General features: G+C 48.7%; 2 protein-coding genes across 3 annotated transcripts in view; both read right to left on the reverse strand.

Moving 5' to 3' along the window:
- Window positions 1-24,542, reverse strand: part of LOC142573049 (uncharacterized) — a 114,527-nt gene that overhangs the window by 57,940 nt on the left and 32,045 nt on the right. For both annotated transcript variants that reach the window (XM_075682551.1, XM_075682552.1), the window contains exon 2: window positions 14,529-14,664. In XM_075682551.1, the coding sequence (XP_075538666.1) occupies window positions 14,529-14,664 (136 nt within the window). The remainder of the gene's footprint in view (window positions 1-14,528; window positions 14,665-24,542) is intronic.
- LOC142571154 (dynein light chain LC6, flagellar outer arm-like) lies at window positions 9,250-9,510 on the reverse strand. Its single transcript, XM_075679432.1, has one exon. It carries the CDS (start codon window positions 9,508-9,510, stop codon window positions 9,250-9,252), a length of 261 nt encoding a protein of 86 aa, XP_075535547.1.

The raw sequence follows: 24,542 nt of genomic DNA on the forward strand, positions 1-24,542 counted from the left end.
TTGTGTTCAGCCATTTGAGACATTTCTGCGCTCAATACGGAGAACCTTACGTTCAAGGCCTCCAACCATGTGGTAGTGGTTCTGCGAAGGTCTTCGCCAGTGACGCCATGGTATATTCTCCGGACGAAGACAGCTTATTGCGTAGAATTCGTCTTATTTGTTGAGTACGGAAATATTTCAGGAGCTGCTCTGAATTTTTCAAAATGTCAGTAACTGTTTATTGGTTCCCTACAGACCCACCTCATTTCTCTCTACCAGTGTTCAAAAAGAGCGATTCTATTCGCATTTTAGGCCTCGATTATGCCTAGTACGGCGCATATCTGTCTCTGTGTCACTTTTGAATTACTGAGGATGTAATAAAAAATATTCAGGATGCACAAGAATACTATTTACCCCAGCTGCAGAGAAGGCACTTAGCACAATCTGTAATTTGCGACCGTGTGATGTGATACCGTCACGATTACGTATCGCTACGTCATTCCAGCCCCTTGTGGTTTCAGTTTCCAGATCGGGCATTTCAGAGTTGATCTCTCACTGCGCTCGGGAAACCACGCTCTGGCGGCGATTTCACGTCCCATCCGTGTCTGTTTGCTGCCGGCTGCTTGCTCTGCGATTGCTGCTCCGGCTGTTACACGGTGAACAGTGCCACGCGCGCGAACTCTTCTATTTCCCTGGCACTTGTTACCCGTTGTACGCCTAAATTGCGGGCCGAGGGTATAAAGCACACCTGCATACAGTCGAACCCCGCTACAACGAACGTCGCTTCAACGAAATTTTCGCTTCAACGAAATATTTCCAATTCCCCGTCAGCTCGCTATACAAAGTAATGGAACAAATTTCTCATCACAACGAACCATTTTTGGGGCGCGTTTCCGCTTCAACGAAATTTTTGCTATGCGAAGCTCGATTTAAAAATATATCTTACAATAAAACAAGCATATCGCCGCCCATCTATGTACTTCCATAGGCCCACGCTGCTTTGTTTCGCTAAACATTCGCTGGACCAAACTAATCCACTCACTGAAACGCACATGATCACCGCCATAGCTTGGTGTTGATGACTATCGGGCTGGCTGCCTTGCGACAAGGCGCGGGGGCAAGCTCCCGTTTTCTTCCAATCCAATTCAGAGCCGCAACCAATCCGTTGCCAAAGGACGCAGCAGCCTGGCAACAGCAGCGCGTTTGCCCTAGTTTTTTTCACTCGTGCTTGTGCTGCTAGTGCGCTGTAATGAATGCGAGCATGGCGACTTCATCTAGAAAGCGGAAGTTCCTCTCGCTTGAAGAGAAGGCACGGATTATCAGCGCGGCATCCAGTGGCAGGAAAAAGGGAGATGTTGCAGCGGACTTCGGCATCTCACAGAGCACGCTGTCAACGATCTTGAAGTCGAAAGACGCGATAGCGCAAGCTCTTTCTTCGGGGACATCCGCGAAGCGGAAAAAGCTGACGCAAGCGGCTCATGAGGACCTTGAGAAGGCTCTGTACACGTGGTTCCTCGACGTGCGCGCAAAGAAGATGCCGGTCAGCGGAAACATGTTGCAGCAAAAGGCACTTGGCTATGCCTGTATGCTGGGCATCAATGATTTCAAAGCCAGCTCAGGGTGGCTGACCCGTTTTAAGGCCAGGCATGAAATCGTCGCTAAAGTGCTGTGTGGGGAGTCGGCCTCATCAGACGCCGACGCTGCATCTGCTTGGGCATCAGCTACTGTGCCGGAATTAATGGAGAAATATGCCACATCAGACATATACAATGCCGATGAAACGGGACTTTTCTTCGAGCTCCTCCCCTCCAAGACGCTTCACATGAAGGGCCAGCCATGCAGCGGAGGGAAGCATAGCAAAAAGCGTGTGACTGTGCTCCTGTGCTGCAACATGGACGGGTCTGACAAGCGCTGCCCACTGGTGATAGGCAAAAGTGCGAAGCCGCGGTGCTTCAAAGGTGGCAAGAGCCTGCCCGTCAAATATGTTGCCAATAAGAAGTCTTGGATGACACGGGCCGTTTTCAAAGAGTGGCTAACCGCTTTCGACCGTGACATGACGGCAAAGAAACGTAAGGTTTGTTTGCTCATCGACAATTGCTCAGCGCATAACGTTGAAGACGTTCAGCTTCAAAGCGTGGAAGTAAGATTCTTCCCGCCGAATTGCACGGCTTTAATCCAGCCGCTGGATCAAGGTATCATCAATAGCGTTAAAAGCGCTTATCGACAGCGACTGATTCAGCGGCTGGTGTTAAACATCGACACCGGTCGGGCAATCGAAGTGGATTTGTACATGGCTGTACAGATGGTCTCAGCAGCGTGGACGGCAACCAGTCGCAGTATCATCTACAACTGTTTTGTGCACGCCGGCTTTCACTCCGATGCTCAACTGGCAGCGAACTCCACGTCGGACGAGGAAGGCTGCAGTACAATTGCTCCACCCTCCACAGAGGCCAATGCGGCATGGGCAGCCCTTCAGGACTCCGGAGATGTGCCGGCCGATGTTCACATCGGCGACTACATCGCTGTTGACAGTGAAGTGCTAGCTCACGAGGAGCTGAGTGACGAAGCTATAATTGAGGGCGTTCGCCACAACGACGCATCATCGGATGATGACAGCGACGCGGAGGACTTAGCGCCACCACCTGCAATAAAAGTGATGGATGCTTTTGATGTGATCCGCAGATTTTTCGGTGCTCACGATGACGACGTCGCGATGCAACTGTTCACCGAGTGCGAAAGCCGCGCCACTGCACTCGTGGCAAAAAAAAAGAAGCAGAAGAAGCTGACCGACTTCTTTGGAAATAAATGATGTTTTGGGACTATGTGGTCCAACCTGACAGTGTTTTTGGCCTGTTTTCGCCTCAACGAAATTTCGCTTTAACGAAATTTTTCGCGCGCCCCGTCAGTTTCGTTGTAGCGAGGTTCAACTGTATTATCCTATGGCAGCGGCACTTCATCACCACGTGCAGCATGTCTATCCTGACGTGGGCACTCTCGAAAGCCATCTTGTGGACACAATGGCACCTAGATGATCCATTTGGTTCCCCTAGCGCGCACTGCACGTTGCACACGTGTGTGGTGGGGTGCGATAAAGCCATAGCTTCTGCCTGGCCATCTCCGCGACTTCAAGTGGCGTCTCGTGTGGGGAGCGCTCTCCACGTGTGACGGAATAGAACGGTGGGGCATGATTTCATCTTCGATCTGTCCCCATTGCACCCATTCTAGAATCCAAACAGCATGTTTTGTAGCGTTGTGTCGTTGCCAGGGTCTTTTGGAGGGCCGTGCAGGCTAGCTTTCCTGACCTCACAGTTAATCGTTTCATCAGCTCTGGTCGTTGCCCCCGTAGTCACTTCGCGCGACTTCTAATTGCTGCGCTTTCTTTTTAGTGGTGCAACCGCTGCAAGGGAGTTGCTGTGGGACGCCGTCTCGGCGCTCTTTTTAAACTTGAGGAGCAGCTCTACTCTGGGCTACGGCCGCTTCTGTCGGAGGAATTGCTTTTTCTCGGGGAAGAGGAGTTCTACAGACAGTAGTCATGTCGTTTCCCGTCTGTGGTTGGTGGATGCGTCCGGCTTGCTTTTCGTCCAGCCTGTTTCTCGCAGCCGGGTCATCAAAACAACTTTTTTGAATGCACATGGTATAATGTGTGTACATGTTATTGCAGTGTCTGCGTGCTCCCGCATGCACGTGAAGTTTTTGTTTACGCATATCTAATATGCAATCACTACATTATGTAAGTTGCCTTTGCCGCATCGTCAATTGTAAATAATCTTCAAGTACTGTGTGCCTTCACCAACATATATATAATGTGATAGTTTATGTGTAACTGTAGTGTGTTAGTGGAGATCGCGTGAAGTCGGACACTTCTGTGAAATTATTATTTCAAAAGCTTTATTTTTCGCTTATTATGGGCCGGCAACTCAAAGCCTCAAAATTCTATCCTCGGGATGCAGCGCAAGTGTCTTATCAATTGAACCAATCCCTTATCGCCACACGAAATTTATTAAATACTAAATGTCTTCATATCTTGATATCAGCACGAACGCAGCACTCGTCTAGGTTTCTTTGTGTCGATGTATGAGCGTGAATTCCGGCAATGGTTAGCTAACATGGATTCGCAGTTGCAATTTGCCCAGTTTATAATTATAATAAGTTTTGATAATCTTGCGCAAAATAAAACACAGGGGTGCGATAATGTAGTCTATCGTATAAACATTCTTTTTCTAGAAGAATCTGTGACCCTAATCAAGAATATTTCAGTGGTGATTTAGCGGTAAATGCGAGATAAATACGTTAGCGTCACGTCACGCCTCTTTGAGGTCACAGATCATTGATTTAAACCGCATTCCCACATTGCAAACTGTGGTTTGGGAGCTCACTCAACAAATGTTTTGCTCTTCCTGGAGTGATGTGCAACTGACAATGGTGCGGAGCAGACTTCGATCTGTTACACTATATATTGTTACGTGTAGAAATACACAGACGAAAGGGGCTATTTACAGGCAATTTACACTGGACTGGAGCCAGAGCACCAGGCTGACATTCACTTGCGCCAAAGGCACAGAGCCACTTCGTCGGCGTCCTCGCGGCGGCTCGTCCCTTGGGCATCGTTCGATGATATCGTAATACTACCCCCCGTCGGCGAAAGCGCCGTCACGGTGCTGTTAAATATCCAAGGGGAGTGGAGAGTTGTAGGGTTTGAGTCGGGCGACGTGGACAACGTCACTGGTTGGCACAGCAGAGGACGTAGTGGGCGTGGCTAGAACGATTTCGTAGGTGACATCGGTCACTTGGCCAAGCACGCGATATGGGCCCGTGTAGCAGGAAAGCAGTTTTTCACAAAGGCCAACTTTACGCGATGGTGACCAAAGCAACACGAGGGTGCCGGGCACGAAATTGACATCACGGTGATGGAGGTCGTAGCGCTGCTTTCGTTTGTCTTGAGAGACTTGTAGACGAGCGCGCGCAAGTTGGCGAGCATGGTCAGCATGGGCGATAGCATCACGGGCATAAGCGCTAGTTGATGCTGTGGTGGACGGAAGCACAGTGTCCAGTGGTAGCGTCGGTTCACGGCCATACAAGAGGTAAAAGGAGAAAAGCCAGCAGTGTCGAGACGGGAAGAATTGTACGCAAAGGTGATGTAAGGTAGAGCCTGGTCCCAGTCACGGTGGTCGTCTGAAACGTATTTGGATAGCATGTGTGTAAGGGTGTGGTTCAAACGCTCAGTGAGGCCGTTCGTTTGAGGGTGGTAGGAGGTTTTAAATTTATGCTGTATTGAGCAGGCACGCATGATGTCGTCAATGACTTTGGCTAAGAACGTACGGCCACGGTCTGTTAGCAATTGACGCGCAGCACCATGAATCAAAATGATATCATGCAGGAGGAAGTCCGCAACATCAGTTGCGCAACTGGTCGGAAGAGCGCGGGTTACGGCGTAGCGGGTCGCGTAGTCCGCCGCGACTGCAACCCACTTGTTTCCTGATGTAGATTCCGGAAATGGGCCGAGAAGGTCTAAGCGAACATGATGGAAGGGCTCGGCAGGGATGTCGAGCGGCTGCAGCTAACCAGCGGGGAGCTGGGAAGGCTTCTTGCGTCGTTGGCAAAGTTCACAAGCGGCGACGTAACGTCGTACGGAACGGGCAAGGCCCGGCCAGAAAAAAACGGCGACGTACACGGTCATAGGTTCGAGATACGCTGAGGTGTCCTGCCGTTGGTGCGTCGTGAAGCTCTTCTAGAACGATTGAGCGGAGGTGTTTAGGTATGACAAGTAGGAACTCAGAGCCGTCCGGATGAAGGTTACGACGGTACAGAGTACCGTCGCGGAGGACGAAGAGGCGTAGAGCAGCATCGGCCAGAGAGTGTTCAAAACGGTCGATGAGTGCTCTGATGTAGGCGTCACGACATTGCTCGTCGGCGAAATTAAGCAGCTGCGACACAGAGAATACGCAAGCAGCATTCGTAATATTGGAGGAGTCAGGGTCGTCAACAGGGTAACGCGACAAGCTGTCAGCGTCTTGGTGCAGGCGGCCAGACTTGTAGACCACGGAAAATGAAAATTCTTGTAGCCTCAAAGCTCATCGACCAAGCCGGCCTGCAGGATCTCTTAGCGATGAGAGCCAGCAGAGAGCATGATGGTCAGTGACTACGGAAAAAGGGCGACCGTAAAGGTAAGGACGGAACTTCGTAACCACCCAGACTACAGCAAAGCATTCTCGTTCCGTAATGGAATAGTTGCGCTCCGAATGTGGGAGGAGGCGGCTCGCATAAACAATAACGCGATCCTGGCCACGCTGACGCTGGGCTAAGACGGCACCTACGCCATGACCGCTGGCATCTGTACGCAATTCTGTAGGGGCATCGGGGTCGAAGTGGGCGAGGATGGGTGATGAGGTTTTCTAGAAGAGCGACGAGACGAGAGAAGGCGGCGGCTTCTGAAGTGCCCCGCGAGAACTGTACGTCTTTCTTCAAAAGATTAGTGTGGGGTCTAGCAATTTCCGCAAAATCTTGAATAAAACGACGAAAGTACGAGCCTAGCCTTACAAAACTTAGAACGTCTGCGGCTGTCTTCGGAACCGGAAAGTCTCGGACAGCGCCAGTTTTGTCGGGATCAGGCTGTACTCCGGAAGCGTCAACGAGGTGGCCCAGAACAGTAATTTGGCGGCGGCCGAAATGACATTTGGACGAGTTAAGTTGCAGCTTCGCCTTTCGAAATACATCAAGTATAGCGGTTAGACGCTCAAGGTGAGTGTCGAAAGTGGGCGAGAAGACGATAACGTCGTCGAGGTAGCAGAGACATTTGAAACCTCGGACCAAGGAGTCCATCATACGCTCAAAGGTGTCAGGGGCGTTGCATAATCCAAACGGCATTACTTTAAATTGGCATAGGCCATCGGGTGTGATGAACGCGTTTCTTTCTCTGTCCATATCGTGAACAGTAATCTGCCAGTATCCAGAACGAAGATCAATAGAAGAGAAATAGCTGGAACCGTGGAGGCAGTCAAGGGCGTCGTCTATGTGTGGGAGCGGGTAGACGTCCTTCTTAGTAATGTTCTTCAGATGACGGTAGTCTACACAGAAGCGCCACGTGCCATCCTTCTTCTTAACTAACACTACAGGTGACGCCCAGGGACTCGAAGAAGGCTCAATGATGTTTTTGCCTAGCATTTCATTCACTTCGCTTTGAATTACTTGGCGTTCCGACGCAGAAACTCGATACGGTCGTCGGTGAATAGGAGTAGCATCACCAGTAGGAATCCGATGCTTGACCGCGAGCGTCTGACCTAAAGGGCGATCGTCGAAGTCGAAAATATCTCTATAGGACGATAATACTTGATAAAGGTCTTCAGCCTGCGCAGAAGACAGGTCCGTCGCAACCATTTTCTGTATCTTGGGATCGGCGGCCGAGGCTGGCACGATGGGCCTGCTAAGCTCGCAAGAAGCATCGGTCGATAATGTTGCCACGTGATGGTCGCCGAGACAATCAACGGTGGCAAAGCAAATACCTTGCGGTAGAATTTGCTTTGCTAAGCCAAAGTCACGGAGCAAGAAACATTTAGGAGTGGAAACTCCGCTGTTTCCGGCGACCAGAAAACGTCCCAAGCCCGCGGAGCCGTTATCGTGCTGGCGGCCTGGAAAGAAATTACCGCCGTTGAGAGCGCGAAGGAGCCGCCTGCCCGGGCGCTGCATTCTTTTTTTTCGCTGCGGCTTCTCCGACGCGCCGCATGGCGCCGCCACTGTATACGGCCCCGTCGGAGCATATACAATTGTGACCTTATCTGGTCGCCCGCGCTCGCTCGCGCTGAAGGGAGTTTCCCCTCCTGAATGTCTTACTCCGTGGCCAAAGTTAAAGACAGGCATGAAAGTGCGGTTCGCAATAATAGTAAGGATACTGTGAGGCACGGTAACGTCATACTGTAGTGGAATGTCGGGCAGAGGAGTGACGAGGAACTCGCCATCAGGGACTGGTGGGGAAGACAAGAGGTCAATATACGCTATTGATTTTGGCGGCAGGCGAATAAAGCCGGTGGGGCGTAGGCGGCACTGGGGTGCGTCAGAAGGTTCTGCGAGCATCGGCAACTCAAGGCGAAGGGCACTGGCAGAACAGTCAATAAGAGCAGAATGCGCGGAGAGAAAATCAAGGCCGAGAATGAGGTCGTGGGTGCAATGAGCAATCACGGTGAAGAGGACAGGAGTGTGGCGGCCGGTGATGCTAACACGTGCCGTACACATGCCGATGATAGGCTCAGTACCGCCATCCGCAACGCGGACGACGCGTGCCGACGCTGGGGTGAGAAGCTTGTTCAGTCGTCGTCGGAAGGCAGCATTCATAATAGAAAGATGTGCCCCTGTATCGATGAGTGCCGTGACAAGATAACCATCAACGTCAACGTCAAGAAGGTTTTGGTTCGTGTTTAACGTGAGCAGAAATTTTGAGGGCAGTGTGGACAGCGCAGCTTCACCTCCAGAAGCTGCAGTGCCTAGTTTTCCGGCTGGGCCTGGGAGGCGATAGGCGGCGAAAAGAAGCGGCGGGGTTGGGGCGAACGAGACTGACGGCGTCGAGGTGAGGGCGAGCGGCTGTAGCGAAGGTTCGGAGCAGGGGCATAAGCAGCAGTGGATTCATGGCGGGTGGCATAGGGAACAGAAGGTCCAAATGTGCGGGAATAAGTGGCGGCGTATGTCCGAGGAGGCGGTGGCCATCGGTTGCGGCAGTGAAGAGCGACGTGGCCGATGCGACAGCAGTGAAATCAGATTGGTCTGTCATCAGGGGTACGCCAATCGGACGGGTTGCGGCGAGATGTGGCGGAAAAGGACTGTCGGGGACGAGGAGGGTCGGTAGAGAACTGGGGAACGCTGGGTTGAGATGTTGAACACACGGAGTCCAGACCCATGTTCTCAAATTCCTGTCTGGCTACGGCCTGAATCATGGCAATCGTGGTTGCTGGCGGATCGGGAGGTGTCGTGGAGAAAGCTGGCGAAGAGGCGGCCTCGAGCTCGCGGCGAACAATACGGGTGACGTCGTCACAGGTGGTGGCCTGACGCGATCGACCCTCACATGTCGACGTAGCAGCGGTGTTGGGTAGCCGCGTGATGTGGTGTGTGATACGGCGGCTCTTGACTTGTTCAAGGCGACGGCATTCTTTAATGATGGCGTCGATTGTCGAGACATTGCCGAAAACAAGCAAATTGAAAGCGTCGTCGGCGATGCCTTTTAGGACATGTGACGCTTTATCTGATTCAGACATACCATCGTCAGCGGTGGAGAAGCCAATGCCATTACTTGAACTTGAAGACGCCGACGGCCACCCCGGTTATGGAAACAAAGCCTCCGCGGTTCATCTCGTAGGTTCCCGTGATGCCAAAGTGCTTGCCCACGACGCAGAACCACGTGGGGCCGTACTTGGTCTCAAAGGCGGTCTTGATGGTGGTGGCGATGTCGGCCCAGTCCTTCGAATCCTTCATGGCCTTGGAGGCCACGTCACGGAGTTCGTTGATCATATCCTGGGGCAGGTCCCCGTAGTGGACCTCGACGTCCATGGCAGGATCCTTGGAGCGGGCCAGCCGGTTGGGGTGCGTCAGCGATCGCCGCAGCCATTGCAGCTCAGAGGTCGTGGCGAAGGCAGAGCTCGTTCCAAGCCCGGTCCCAAACGCTTCCACGGGCAGCGGTCCACAGCAAGCGCAGCTCGTGACCAGTGACAACGAGCTCGCGTGGCGAATGGGCGCCCGACGCGAGGACCAGCGCGAGTGAATGTCGTAATAATATATAGGGGAAATATAGGGACAGCATACGGGAAATTACATGTACTGAATAATTGAAATAAGTAAATTATAAATGAATGGAAATGAAATCGGATGATAAACAACTGGCCGCAGGTGAGGCACGAACCCACATCTTCGCATTACGCGTGCGATGCTCTTAACAACTGAGCTACTGCGGCGCAGTTTTCCCATTCGCTTTCTGGGGTATTTATGTTTACCTGCAAGAACTAAACCTGGGAGTGTTAGCCAGCGGCCACATTTCGATGGCGAACTGCAGAAATGTTCCTGGAGGTACCGTTCACTAGGTGCACATGAAAGAACCCCCCAGGTGGTCAAAGTACCCTACTACGGCATTGCCTCATAATCATCGTAGTATCAGAAAGCTTTGCGATAGGGGCACGGAAATTTTGGGTCCCCAAAGGGCTTTGCGGGTGTTGGCGTTGTTGCGCGCAGGAGTAAAGAGCTTTAGAATCGGGCTTTGCGTTTGCGGATAGTGACTTGCGCTTTCAGCGCCACTACGGCGTCAAAGAAAAGCGATCATAAATACTAAACTACAATATACCATTTTATGATCAGTAGAATAAGTTCGACTTTCGTGTTTTCGCGTTCAAGTACAATTTAGAGGTTATTCTACTAGCAGCAAGCAATTTGTTGCGCTTAGTTTTGAGCAAACCAACTTTACTTACCTTCACCAGCCAAGTTAAGCCGTGCTAGGCCTACAAGCCATGACATCGACAGTCGAATTGGGAATCAGCGGCGTCTAATGAATCAACCTTCATTACGCAAGTTAGTTGAGAGAAAGCGATAACCGCACTTAGTTCTCCTAGCTTTCGAACTTCATGCGTTACCACGAATCGAGCCCGCATTTGGTGCTAGTTCAGAGCCGTCGCTTCGATGGGCCGGTGCCTCTATGTTGACGCAAAGCTTTTGGGACAGCTTTTGGGGCTCCCGCTAAACCGGTGAAACAGCGTGCCCGACGCAAAACCCAAACGCAGTTTGCGTCTCGCGCATGCGCAGTGGCTTCGACGCTATTTCTTTTGGGCCCCTGTACTAAAACTCTCCGTTGGTTCGTAAAAGCCCAGAATTTATTTCTTTTATTACTGTCGAAAGCTTATACGGTACATGTTCTGGGAAGAATTGAATTTCGGGGCATCTAGTTCCTTCCCGTAGTCAGTAGTACTATGCAAAATTGTTGTTGGCCTCTAGAGGAACACCTTCTGCAAATCAGAATACCATATTGAGTGCCTAGAGTGCATAAATATCGAGCTTCTCTTACATTCCGCGGGTCTGTAAGCTTTTGATGCTGACTATACGGGATGAAGGCGGTATACCGCTTTTTGGCAGACAAGTGATCACACCCACCCAGCTGTTGTAAATTTAATATTCGAGGGTTAGAATGGTAGAACTTATGGTAAGGGCACAGCCAGGCGATTTCATAACGCAAATTTAGCGAAGGGCGCTCAGCAGGCTTTTTGTTGAATGACAGTGTTGATGAATGAAAAGCCAGATCAAATACGTATTTCCATGAAATTATGGAGATTCAAGTTCACTTCGTAGGTTCTATATTACCGAAGTTTCCATATTAAGTCCCATACTGTGCATTTATATTCTAAAAACATGATTTTAGGGTTTTACGTGCCAAAACGACGCAGTCATATTCTTATTTTGGCCTCTCTTATGCCTTCCATTTGTTTTTCATGAATCTGGGGATGTAGGCGATTGTTTTCCGGGATATAACCGAGGTCATGGTTTATGTGATTATTAATGTTTTGTATGCGAATAGGCTGACCAGTATTAACATGAAGTGCAGCGCAACAAGAACAAGGCCAGAAGGAGAAATGGAATACAGGCACAAACGCAGTTCGCTGCGAGCCCAGAACTTTCCAGTAACGAATGGCACGCGCGTTATCAGCATAGAACAGTTTACACCCTTTGGAGTGCCCCTTCTGATAACGCGCGTGCCGTTCGTCACTGGAAATTTCCGGGCTTGCAGCGATAAAGAAAGGAAACGCATCAAGGCAGATGACGATTATTTTTGTGTGGCAGAAGGGGCAAGCCAAAGGGTGTAAACTGTTCTTAGAGTGTATCTGATTTCACCGCGTTACGCGAATGGTGCACTCTTAGGCAAAGTTACACCCTTTGGCTTGCCCCTTCTGCCACACAACAATAATCGTTATCTGCCTTGATGCGTTTCCTTTCTTTATCGCTGCAAGCCCGGAACTTTCCAGTGACGAACGGCACGCGCGTTATCAGCATAGAACAGTTTACACCCTTTGGAGTGCCCCTTCTGATAACGCGCGTGCCGTTCGTTACTGGAAAGTTCCGGGCTCGCAGCGTTAAAGAAAGGAAACGCATCAAGGCAGATAACGATTATTGTTGTGTGGCAGAAGGGGCAAGCCAAAGGGTGTAACTTTGCCTAAGAGTGTGTAGAACTTTGTGGAAGGCACGCGGGTCCCAACGATTAGTCTGGAACATTCGATGACTGCTGTATAAAAGCCGACGCGCTGGACCCGCTGATCAGATTTTCGACGATCGCCGACTGTGTTCGCCGCTCTCGTTGTGCTTTAAGTGTAGCCTGTTTTGTGGGCACAGGTTCGCCCAGTAAAAGCTAGTTTTGCCTTTCACAGTATTGGTACTGTGTTCCTTGACGTCACGACCACGTGACAATACACTTTTCTCTTGAGGGATAATGGCAAACTGGTGTTCATGATCTGAGAATGTTTGCCAAACGCACCCGAGCCCATTCTTATTCTTCTGATTATTTCAATCTCATGATCCGGATCCGCGGTCACTACCTGCCCTAAGTCGATGTACTCCCTTACCACTTCCAGTGCCTGTCTACCTATCGTAAACTGCTGTTCTCTTCCGAGACTGTTAAACATTACTCTAGTTTCCTGCAGATTAATTTTTAGACCCACCCTTCAACTTTGACTCTCCAGGTCAGTGAGCATGCATTGCAATTGGTCCCCTGAGTTACTAAGCAAGGCAAGATCATCAGCGAATCGCAAGTTACTAAGGTATTCTCCATTAACTCTTATCCCCAATACTTCCCAATCCATATCTCTGAATACCTCTTGTAAACACGCTGTGAATAGCATTGGAGAGGTCGTATCTCCCTGCCTGACGCCTTTCTTTATTGGGATTTTGTTCCTTTGTTTATGGAGGACTATATATATATATATATATATATATATATATATATATATATATATATATATATATCCTTCAGTATTTTTACATACGGCTTGTCTACACACTGATTCCATAATGCCTCCATGACTGCTGAGGCTTCGACTGAATCAACCGCTTTCTCGTAATCAATGAAAGCTATGTATTAGGGTAGGTTATATCTCTTGTCATACTATGCCAATTCTTATACACACCAAGTTATCGAAACGACCATGAGGGCACCAAAACGTAGGCGGCTGTTGCATGGCCTACATGACACACATGTGATGATATTCATAGCATGACCTATCATTTATGTTCGTCTTAAATTCTTGTCATACTATGCCAATTTTGGTACATACCAAGGTAACGAAACGACCATGAGAGCACCAACACGTAGGCGGCTAGATAGATAAAAAAATACTCTCGAAGTGGCAAATGTTTGCCAAGAAATGCTTCGAATTGAAAAAAAAATACTATTTATAAGGTCATATTGTATGTTAAATTACAAAGCTGTCGTACCTTTGAAAAGAAAGTGACTGCACAAATCTCTATTTCTAGGCTATAGTTTCATTTCGCCTGGGTATACCACCGCCTGATTCATGACCTCTATATTTTACAGCGAAGGTGTTTATGGCTAGGGTTTCGTGAATTTTTCATCTGTGCGAGTAAAAACTCCATCATCTGCAATGGCTTGCGCCCTTTTCTTCCCAGACTGGCTCCGTTGCCGCTCATCATGCCAGCGTTCCCACACCGCCCCTCCTTCTGCGAAGGCGCTGACGGCACTGGGCCACTGCTAGTCTGCGCGCTGATTTCGGTCTCAAACTCTTTGCCCCAACATATCGCGACATGAAAACACGAATGTATATAACGAATTTGCATAACGAAGGTATGACAGGAATGGACGTGAATGTACAAAACTAAATGTGTGTGCGTACCTTTTTTTCACGATGACCACCGTTCAAGACAATAAATGCATTCGTACCTGGGTTCAAAATGCTGCGTTACCACTCTGTCGTGTGCTACACAGCTTCGCTAGTCATCCAGCTTCATAGAGTGTAATGGCTCATGCTTTCTTAAAGTCTGCCCGGGTAACGAAAGTTATTTATTTATTTATTTATTTATTTATTTATTTATTTATTTATTTATTTATTTATTTATTTATTTATTTATACCTCAAATACCCCATTTGTACTTTTACGTTAGGGGCGGACATATCTAGTAAGTAATATTTTCAATGAATGCCTTGAAAGATGGAGGACTGGAGGGCTACGCCGCTTCAGCAAGAATATGATTTCTCCCTCTCACTGTTTGAACGAAAAAAGTGCTGAGATGAGCGGCGGTGCCAGCTGGAGGGGAATAAACAGCTATTTCTCCGTCTATGTATTTTTTTTTTTTGCGATCTGACTCTTCCTTTCACTAAACCATGAGACCTGTTCATAACACCTCTCCTGTCTAGTAAGAGTTCTAACAGCCGTGTGCGGAATTAGTTATTGCATGGCACGCTTTTTTCTTACACACATGATTGTCTGGTGGAAGTTATTCAACATCACACAACTGTCTCCACTTAAGCAGAGACAAATCAAGAAATAACGAATGCATCCGAACGTATTTTGTGTTAGCCTTACTTGCAAAAATGCCGGGCGAAATTCACGAGGTCGCTGACATCCTTGGTGTTCGCAGAGTCTTGCAAGTCGTCGAAGAAGTCTCGTAGCGTTTTCAGATGACAGCTGGATTGGCAGCGGGGTTCTTCGCAGCACGAGCCTGCATCAACAAACCAGTTCGCCGAAGCAGACTGCGTTGAGTTTCGTTACTTAGCCGGTGATCAATACTTGTATCTACATTCCTCACAGTAGCGCTCGCAGATCAGTGGATCGACATCACGACGAGTTTAACTGCTCCAGCGCTGCCGCAAAGCATGCACGTAGTATACATGGTGTCCTGCGTAACCCGAGCGAAACATTAAAAATATGCAAATTCCACGTAGCTGGACAGAACCAAGGCAATGTTTTTTACCGTCGCTTGGCGATGCTCAGATAATTTTTTTTATTCCACTTAGTTAGATAATTAGTCTTAATTAATCAGCTTCTCAAATATTGTGGTTATATGAAAAGTGTCAATGAGAAAATGGTAGAGCAATACGAAAAACTCCAGATGTAGCGCTCTGTTGCTTGATACGTGCCACATAAAAGAGTTTTTCCGAGCGTCAAAGAAGCACAGTCGTGCGGCTACTTTTGCGTATATTTGCGGGCTACTTTGACGCTCGGAAAAAAAAACACTTTTATGTAGCACTTATCGAGCAACATCTGCATCTGGAGTTTTTCGTGTTGCTCGACAATATCTTCGAGGCCGTGCACTTGGTTGGGCTCTGCCTAACGGGCGATTCACAAGATGGCGCACGGCGCACTGCAAGCGCATGGCGCTTAAGGAAGCATGCCTCGTCGGAGGCCTTAACGTGCGTTCTCTAACGAAACACACGGACGACATGGCGCACGATTTTAACGTCAACAGAGGCGACATGCTTTGCCTCACGGAGACATGGATGAGGCCGTATGACAAGAGACAGATCGCGGGATACTCGTCCGTGTGCGCCGCTCAGCGACCCGTACAACGCTACCACCGACGCCGACATACACGCCAAACCATGGGTCTTCAACGGCTTCAAATACGACCAGTCCATCTCAGAGACTGCTTCAGCGCAGACCACGGTACTAAAAGTAAAACTGGTGCAGGCAGAGAGATGTGCGCTGTACAGTTCGTCGAAACGGGACTCGCGGTCGTGTGCGTACACGCGGCGCCAAATCTGTCTCAAACGGACTCGGCAGCGTTCGTGCACAGCAATCTGCCTTCGGCTCAACGGTGCGACACGTCCACGCTCATCGTCGGAGACTTCAATCAGGACGCATGTTCAACACAGCAACAAACAAACTCAGCAACATTTCGCCGCAACAGTAAGCTCAGCGACGTAACTCTGCGACACACTCAGCGACAAGTATCGTTGTTCTTAAAGACTCGCAACAGTGCCCTCGTCACCCCCTACTGCGATGACTTGTGATGTCAGCATTTTAAAATGATTTCCTCTGCTAAAGGTCTTTGATCGAAGCGCGTAATCACGAGTGTGAATGATCGCCTTGGTAAATTGCAGTGAGAACAGACACAGATAGAGAACGTGTTGAAGAGTTTCCTCGCAACCACAGTCGCCACACGAGGCATCGTCGGTCCGTCTAATTCAGAAAGTAGCAAAAGACTTCGTAAAAGCCACTCTTAGCCATCCGATAAAGCAGGGTGATGTCCCGTCAGCATAGCACAGCTGGGATGCGAAGCCGGAGGGAATAGAGTCCAGGTGGTGCAGCCGGTTGTCTTGAAAGCGTCGTATGGTGTTCCACATGGAGAACCTGATATCCCGTGCGAGTATTCGAAGTGTTCTATTTGTATCTGTCCTTGATAACGGTAAAGACTCAGCTTTGCTGCCTTGAAGAGCCGACCGAGCAGTGTTATCGGCGTGTTCGTTACCAGTGACGCTGCAGTGACTTGGAATCCACTGCAATGTCACGTGGTGCCGTTTCTTAGCAAAGGTACGGATCAGTTCTCAGATCTCGAAAATCAGTTGTTCGTGTGGTCCGCGCCGCACAGATGCTAGCAAAGACTGGTGTGCTGCCTTCAAGTCGCTGAATAATGACCATGTTCGAGGTTGTCCTTCACTGACGAAGTGCAGCGCTTAGAGCTGCAAGTTGAATTCAGAGATTTTACATGCCAAACTCATGATTTCATTAAGAGGCACGCCGTAGTGGGGTACTCCGGATTAGTTTTGACCACCAGGGAATCCTTAACGTGCCCCAATGCACGGGACACGGGCGTTTTTGCATTTCGCCCCTATAGAAATGCGGCCGCCGCGGCCGTAATTCGATCCCGCGACCTCGTTCTTAGCAGCGCAACACAGCCTGTAAGCCACCGCGGCGGGTAGCTGCAAGTCCCGCATCGGTCGATGTCGCTGGGTGGCACTTCTTGAAACTGATGGTGGTGGCTCCCGCAGGGCAATGCCACGGCTTCAGACGAATACTGAAAAGTTGCTGATCGTTCAGTATAAATATGTATGTGGTCGGCGTACCTCTCGTGCAAAAGGAAGAGATATAGCTATTTTGAAGAAGGAAATGACTGTTCAGATTTTCTTTCTGATACCTGGTACGGTGAGGCGCACTGCAGGTAGAGCCAGACACTATGGAGGAATTGACGGCTTAGATGCGGGGGTGAAGCCTGGTGGAAGGCTGGCGTAATAATCCGAAATGACTTCTGCGGCCTCTCAGACGGTATTGTTGCAAGATGGCGGTAACGAGCGCGGGCAACGTGCCTGACGTGCATTCTCAGCGCCTCCACCGCAATGTGTGTTTGTATTGGCTGGTCCCGGGCACGTGGTCCAAGGCGATTGCAACAGCCGCCGCTGTTGGCGCGCATTTTGGCAAACCAAGACAAACTCGGAGAGCCCGAGCTTGTCCTGTCCTGCAAGAGTTGGTCAGCGCGGAGAAACTGCATCTCAAAAGCCCAGACAAAGCGCCCTGTGCGATTCCAACATTGCATGCACCGACATTCCCCAGGTCTTTGTGCCCAGAAACTTGAGAAGCTCAGAAATTGCTGTGAGGCGCTGTTTCAAGTAGGTCAAGTGCCGGCTCCATGAGAGATCTCTATCAATGATTATGCCCATAAATCTGTGAATCTTCTCATAACAAATGATCACACCGCTTCTAAAGACGGCGTAAGCTGTCATTGGTTTGCGAGTGAATGCGACCAGCGCACATTTGTCTGGCGAGATTTCGATACCTTGGTTACGGAGGCACGCCGCTGTCAGAGTAGCAACTTTTTGAAGCCTTGCACGTATCTGAGGACGTGTCACACCTGAAGCCCATGCAAATATGTAATCTGCGTACATTGATATCTTCATCTCTGCTAACAGATGTTAAACGAGGCGAATGAGTGTGAGGTTGAGCAGTGTGGGGCTTAGTACTCCGTCTTGACGAACGCCTCGGTAGGTGTAGTATCGTGCGGTTCGGCCATCGCCGGTACACACAAAGAACGGTCTCATAAATATGTAATGAGAAATCCATTGAAAGACTCGATCCCAAGGCCAGCCATCTCAAGAGCATCGAGAATAGCCTCGTGAGGTACGTTATCACATGCCGCATTGACATCGAAGAAGAAAGCTTCATATAATCTTTTATGTGACGTTTGATACTATACATACCTGCCCGTAGCGAAATCACCAACACTGTCTGTTGATGAGCTCTCTCGTGTGAAACCAGCCCGGCAATTTGGATATATTTTACGGTGATATAGGGTACCATTCCAAGCGGGCAAGGTTCATCTTCATTACCTTTTCATTTCCATTATACAGCAGATAAAGTGAACAATGAGTGAGGTAAAAGGGGTTGAACAAAGTATTTGTTTGTATGTGCCGTGCGAATGTTCTCACAGAACTTAGACAATCATCGTCGACGGATTCGGATGGATTTTTTTTTTTCTTATCAGGATATGCAAAGAAAACAGTATATACCTCCATGGAGCATTGGGAAGATCAAGGGAGTAGATGCACTTCACATCGGCTCTGTGTTCATCACATAATTTTGCAGCGCAAATCATCAAGGACCACCCACATTTTGGCACCATTCGACTCAGCTCCTCACCCGAATAGCTAATTCTGAGGTGGGTGACCATTCTTGCTGATTTTACGGCCGAAACCCACGCCAAGCGGAGGGCGGCTGGCTAAGCCTACCGCCAGCCCTATACCCACCGTTATTCAAGCCTCGAGTTTCTTGAACCTAGGCGGTGACATTGTATCAAGAAGGGAGGTTGTTTAGAGAAGCGACAACGAGATTCGACAGGATATGGAGGGCGATTACGGCTGGAAAATCGTTAGATATAAAATACTGGCAAAAGAAGAAGCGATACGTGGCATGCCTAGCTATAGCCCTAACCGACTTCCCAAGGCGAGCGGAGCAAAGATCATCTCGCAAGTTAACAGGGCCAGCAAGATGCCTAAACTACGTATGGGAGATTACAAGACTGTGATCAGACCAAGAGGAAGGCTGCAGCTATCCCAGCTAAGCTTACTACAATTAGGACAAGCCATCTACGACGCGGCAGGGATCCGTTACGAAGAACGGGAGACAGATACCATCTGCCCCAACAACTTACAGAATATTCTAGTCATCAGCACTCCGAATCAGGACCATGCGGATAAGTATCAGTGCATCAAAACAATCAAGTTCAACGGCAAGGAATATGAAGTTGAAGCCTACAAAACAGCCCCGTATGTTACAGTTAAAGGAGTCATCCGAGGTGTGCCTGTCGAAGTTTTCCCGAGAGACATTACGGCAGCCATAATTACACCACAAAATCCAACGGCGATTGCAGCCAAACGACTGGGAAACACAGCAACTGTGATCGTTTTATTCGACGGTTACAAGGTTCCCACGTGCGTGAGTTACGGAGGGGTGCTCACGCGATGCTCGTTATATAGGGAACAAGTGGACTTTTGCAAACAGTGTAATAGACTCGGACACAGAAGTGACGAGTGCCCGAAGCCTGAGGATAAGCTATGTGCGGGATGCGGCAAGTCCAATCCGGATCAAGATCACACATGTCAGCCCGATGGCAGTTGTGCGGGAATGACCACCCTACGGCCGACAAAACCTGTAAAGCCAAGTTCAAGAAACCCTACATAATCAAGCAACGACAATGGCTTCGCCAAGAGCAAGCAATTAAATGACAGGAAGAACAGCAGCAGCAGCAGCTTCGCTTCGCAGACGTGCCTACCGAGTGAGGCAGACCTAGGTCCAGAGGCAGAGCAACGACTAAGGCCCGATCCCTATCAAGGTCTCGGGCGAGATCCAGGTCCCAGTACAGGGGACGACAAGTACACCTGGCTACGACGCCTAAGATGAGCTGGTCAGATGCGCTCAAAGGGCCGCGCCCTGGGTCATCGGATCGGACTGCACATAAGTCGAATAATACTAACGAAATAGCTGAGATGAGGAAAGAGAATGCGCACTTGAGAGAATTATTTGCACAGTTAACCACGGTGATTCAGGAGCTTAAGAGCGACAAAAATCAGACAATGAAACAAACGCGTTCCCCAACTCTCGGGAGACTTGAAGTAATTCAAGAAAATAGAATGGAGGAGGATAGTACTCCACCTCCACCGAAGAGAAAGGCGACCAGGGACACAGATACGGCTCTAGCTATGAGCTTAAACCTGGCAGTCTCCGACCTGCAGAACGCGGCTATGGAACAGGCAGAGGCGACCAGCAATCTTTCGCTGGCAGTCTTGATGATCTTGACCAGGCTAGACAAAACGGAGGCCAATATAGCCGCCTTTATAGCAGGATAACACAACTTAACCTAAGAACTCCATCGCCTCCGATCAACAACACCCCTGAGATCAGTGCGGCAGGGAATCTACAAAATTTACAAGCAGCTGGAAATTCCAGGCCTTCTAACATTGTTTTAAGCATGCCCTCCTTCCATCCGCCAGCTTCCACGATAACCACACCGAAAGATGGGAAAGAGTGAGAAAAGAGTGCTTATCATATGGCAGTGGAATTGCAGGAGCTACGAAGCCAGAAAGGCGGTCCTGCAACAATACCTGAGAAACAAGACTAAACCAGACGCTATGGTTCTTCAGGAAACTCATGAATTAGCGAAACAGCCGGGACACCAAGCTATCGGGCCTCCGAACGGGAATAATAGAACATTAACTACGCTCTTGAGGAAAGAACTGGTGGCGATTTGTCACGACACTCAAATCTCGGATATTGACCACGTGCTTATGGAGCTCCTCCCCAGATGCAGGAAGTCCTCGAGTATATTTATTCTAAACTTATATAGTAATCCAACCCTCAAAAGGCAGCGCTTCGTAAAGAGGCAGCGACTCATACGAAAGGCTGTAGTTATGGCAGGTACTAGTCCTCTAATCATAGGGGGAGACTTAATGCCCCGCACGGTGCCCGGGGGTATGTTTATTCGAGAGAGAAGGGAAAATTGTTATTGGAAGATAATAAAGATACAAAGTTAACGCTCGTAAATGAGCCCGACTCCCCTGCACGTACAGGGACCGGGCTCAACAGAGATACTACGCTGGATTTTACAATCGTAAACAAGGTTGCAAAGGTCAAATAGAGAAAAACATTCGAAAACCTTGGCAGCGATCATATAATTATAGAAATCAAGATCGAAGACGCCACAGATGCCGAAAATAGTAGATCTGTTAAACGAATCGACTTGGACAAGTTTCGCAAAATAAGCGACGACAGGAAGCAAGAGCCCATCGAAAACATAGAACAATGGGCTAGATACCTTATCAAAGTTTTAAGCGTAGCTACTCACGCTATCACGCCGGACCAACCGGCAGAGAAGATTGATAGTCGTCTCGCACAAATGTGGGAGGCGAAACAATCGTTACTACATAGATGGCGTCAGCGAAAGTACAATAGGAGCCTACGTAAGTCAATAGCTGAGTTAAACAAAAACATTGAAGGGCATCGCAAACAGTTCTGCAAGCAACAATGGGATGAGTTCTGCAGTGCTACGGATGGACAAATTTTTGCTGGTCAGACGTGGCGTATACTCAAAAACCCGCTAGATCCAGATAATCCCAGGATAGCTCAAAAACATAATTTGCGAAAGCTTCTGCAGGGACACAACGGGAAGGAAAATGAACTCATCACTGTGGCAAGCGCTACATACCTTCCCCCCTACCCACTCGTCGAGCATGAGCAGTATGAGGGAAAGCCTAACGAGACCTTGGACGAGCACTTCACTACACAAGAGATTAGAGCAGTGCTGCAAAAACTTTATACGAAACCTGCCCCGGGGCCAGACGGGATTAATAACAAGATGCTAAGAAACCTGGATGATCAGGCAATAAAAAATATTACGAAATACATAAAGGAATGCAGCGCCAAGGACGCAATACCGCAACACTGGAAGGAAGCCCACGTCATAATTATTCTTAAAACTGGCAAACCAATTAATATCGCAAATCTACGGCCGATATCTCTCCCCTCTTGCGTAGGAAAGGTGATGTAGCATGCATTACTTATCAGAATAAACAATTACCTGGAAGAAAAGGAAATATATCCAAATACTATGTTGAGATTTCGGGCTGGACTCTATACTCAGGACGTTATGCTGCAAATCAAGCAGCAAGTACTAGACAGTGAAGTGAGGTCCACCAGAGCTATATTAGGGTTGGAGCTTAAAAAAGAATTTGACATAGCAGCACATTCGGCCATACTCAGTTGGGTCAGCAACCTAAACCTAGGAGAAGGGGCATACAGTTAGATTCGAGACTTCCTGATGAATAGGAAGTTGAGTTCCCCTCACAATGGGGGAACTCAAGTCTGAGGTGAGGGACATGGGCAGTTCGGGTACACCTCAGGGCTCCGTGATTTCGCCCATGCTCTTTAACCTCATTATGATAGGATTGTCGAAAAAGCTCGAGGACATCGAAGGAATCAATCACTCCTTATACACGAATGATATTACCATATGGATGTGGCAAGGCAGTGATGGAGAGATAGAACAGAAATTACAGGAAGCGGTAGATAAAGTGGAGGAGTACCTTACAGGCACGGGATTGAATGCTCTCCAGAGAAATCAGAGCTCTTCCTTTACAGACCTACCCTCGAGGTCACGCCGCCCAAAGGATACATCAAGGAGAGAGAGTACGAGGACATACAGATTCGCACGAAGAATGGCGGCACCATGCCCATCGTTAAACAAATTAGGGTCCTGGGTCTCAACATTGAGTTGAAGGGAATTAACCGCGAAACTCTTAGAAATTTCGTTACCAAAGTCACTAACGCCATTAGGTTGATCAGGAGAATCACGAACAGGTATCAGGGAATGAAGGAGGCTAGCACTGTTAGGCTCATTCACTCTTTTGCTATAAGACACCACTTACGTAGCTGCTACCTTAACTGGTACAAGGCAGAAAATGACAAAATCAAAACGCTCATAAGGAAAGCTTTTCAGCAGGCCGTATGCTTACCCGAAAGCGGCACTACCGAAAGATTAATGCAGCTGGGCTTGAATAACACCTTAGAGGAATTGATTGAAGTTCAGCAGATAACTCAGTTGGAAAGACTTGCCAGCATCCGGACTGGCAGGAGCATACTCGATAAATTACGAATTAATTACCATAAGCAGCAAGTACCCAAGGTTCCTTTGGCCAGAGAGATTAGAAGCAAGATACAACTCCCAAATGTACCCAAAAATATGCACCCGTAATTCAATCAGGGGCGGATAACGAGCAGAGCTAAAGCTCTACTGAAACAGTGTGGCAATGACGAGGAAGTGTTGCTCGTGGACGCCGCGGAGTATTCAAATCAGTAAGCGTTTACAGCAGCAGCAATTAATACAAAGCAAAAAAGTACACAGACGTGCTCAATCAAAGCCAGGCTATCTGAGGTTTCGGAGGAGGTTGCCATCGCTCTGGCTATCGCTTCTCCCACATATAGATACATAATTAGCGACTCTCAATCGGCTATACGAAATTACGCCAGAGGACGGAAATCAGCTGAGGCTGAAAGAATTCTAAACAGTAAAGCCAAACTCATATCATCTCAGGAACTTCACGACAAGAAAATCATCTGGTTCCCAGCCCATACAGCGTGCGAATCCCCCACCACGCCCAATTTATCGAGTCTGCCCATCGTGTTGCGCGAGGACTCATTAACCGCGCCGGATTAGGAGGGGAGGCTCTGACCGAGGAAGAGATGGAACGAAAGGATTGGGATAGGCTCTTCTCATTAAGCAAGATTACTCAATTCTATAGATAATCGAGTTGTATCTATCCACCTCCTAGCCGAAAACTGGACAGGTCTCAGACGGTTGACTGGAGGCGCCTTTAAACCAGAACTTACACGAACCCGGTACATCTTTACTGCATGTTTCCGGAATTATACCCTGATGCCAAATGTAAATTATATGATGATAGAGGAGTCACCCTAGAGCATATACTCTGGGATTGTGCAATAGTTAAGAGGAGAATTGTAGTCCCCCCCCCCCCCCGGTGTCCTAGAGGAGCGGTGGAGAGCCGTACTGACTAGCTCAGATCTCCAGGACAAGTTTTGGGCCATCCATCGAGCCCGGGAAGTTATCGAGAGATAGGGTCTCCCTGCTGCCCCCGGCGCGGCCTAGACCTAAGCCATCAATTGCAGAATAATTGATAAAGTGGTCACACCCACCACATCGATCATTGCGCTCTGTAAAAGCTCTAGGCACGAATTCTAGACACCATCACAATGTTACGCGGCTTGTATGGCAAATCACGCAAATCAATAAAAATCTACGCAAATCAATAAATGATGTGCCTGAATGATTGCGGAAACTTGAGGAAAATGCTGGGACCTACATAGTATTTCATAATAGTGCGAAATAGTCATAATGTCTGCTTTAAAAGCAAATTGTGTTTCAGTAAAGTAGAAATTTACAATCGACGCCGATATATGCTTGAAAGATTCCGAAAACCCTTTCTGTTCGGCGCCTGACACGAAGAAAAGCCGTTTATTGCAAGACACGTCTCACTCTCGAAAGTGCGAAAGCCGTTCGGCTTGAGCAAGAGAGCAAGAGGCGCAAAATTGGTCGGG

The sequence above is a fragment of the Dermacentor variabilis genome, chromosome 2 (genome assembly GCF_050947875.1).
Source record: "Dermacentor variabilis isolate Ectoservices chromosome 2, ASM5094787v1, whole genome shotgun sequence".
Lineage (NCBI taxonomy): Eukaryota > Metazoa > Arthropoda > Arachnida > Ixodida > Ixodidae > Dermacentor > Dermacentor variabilis.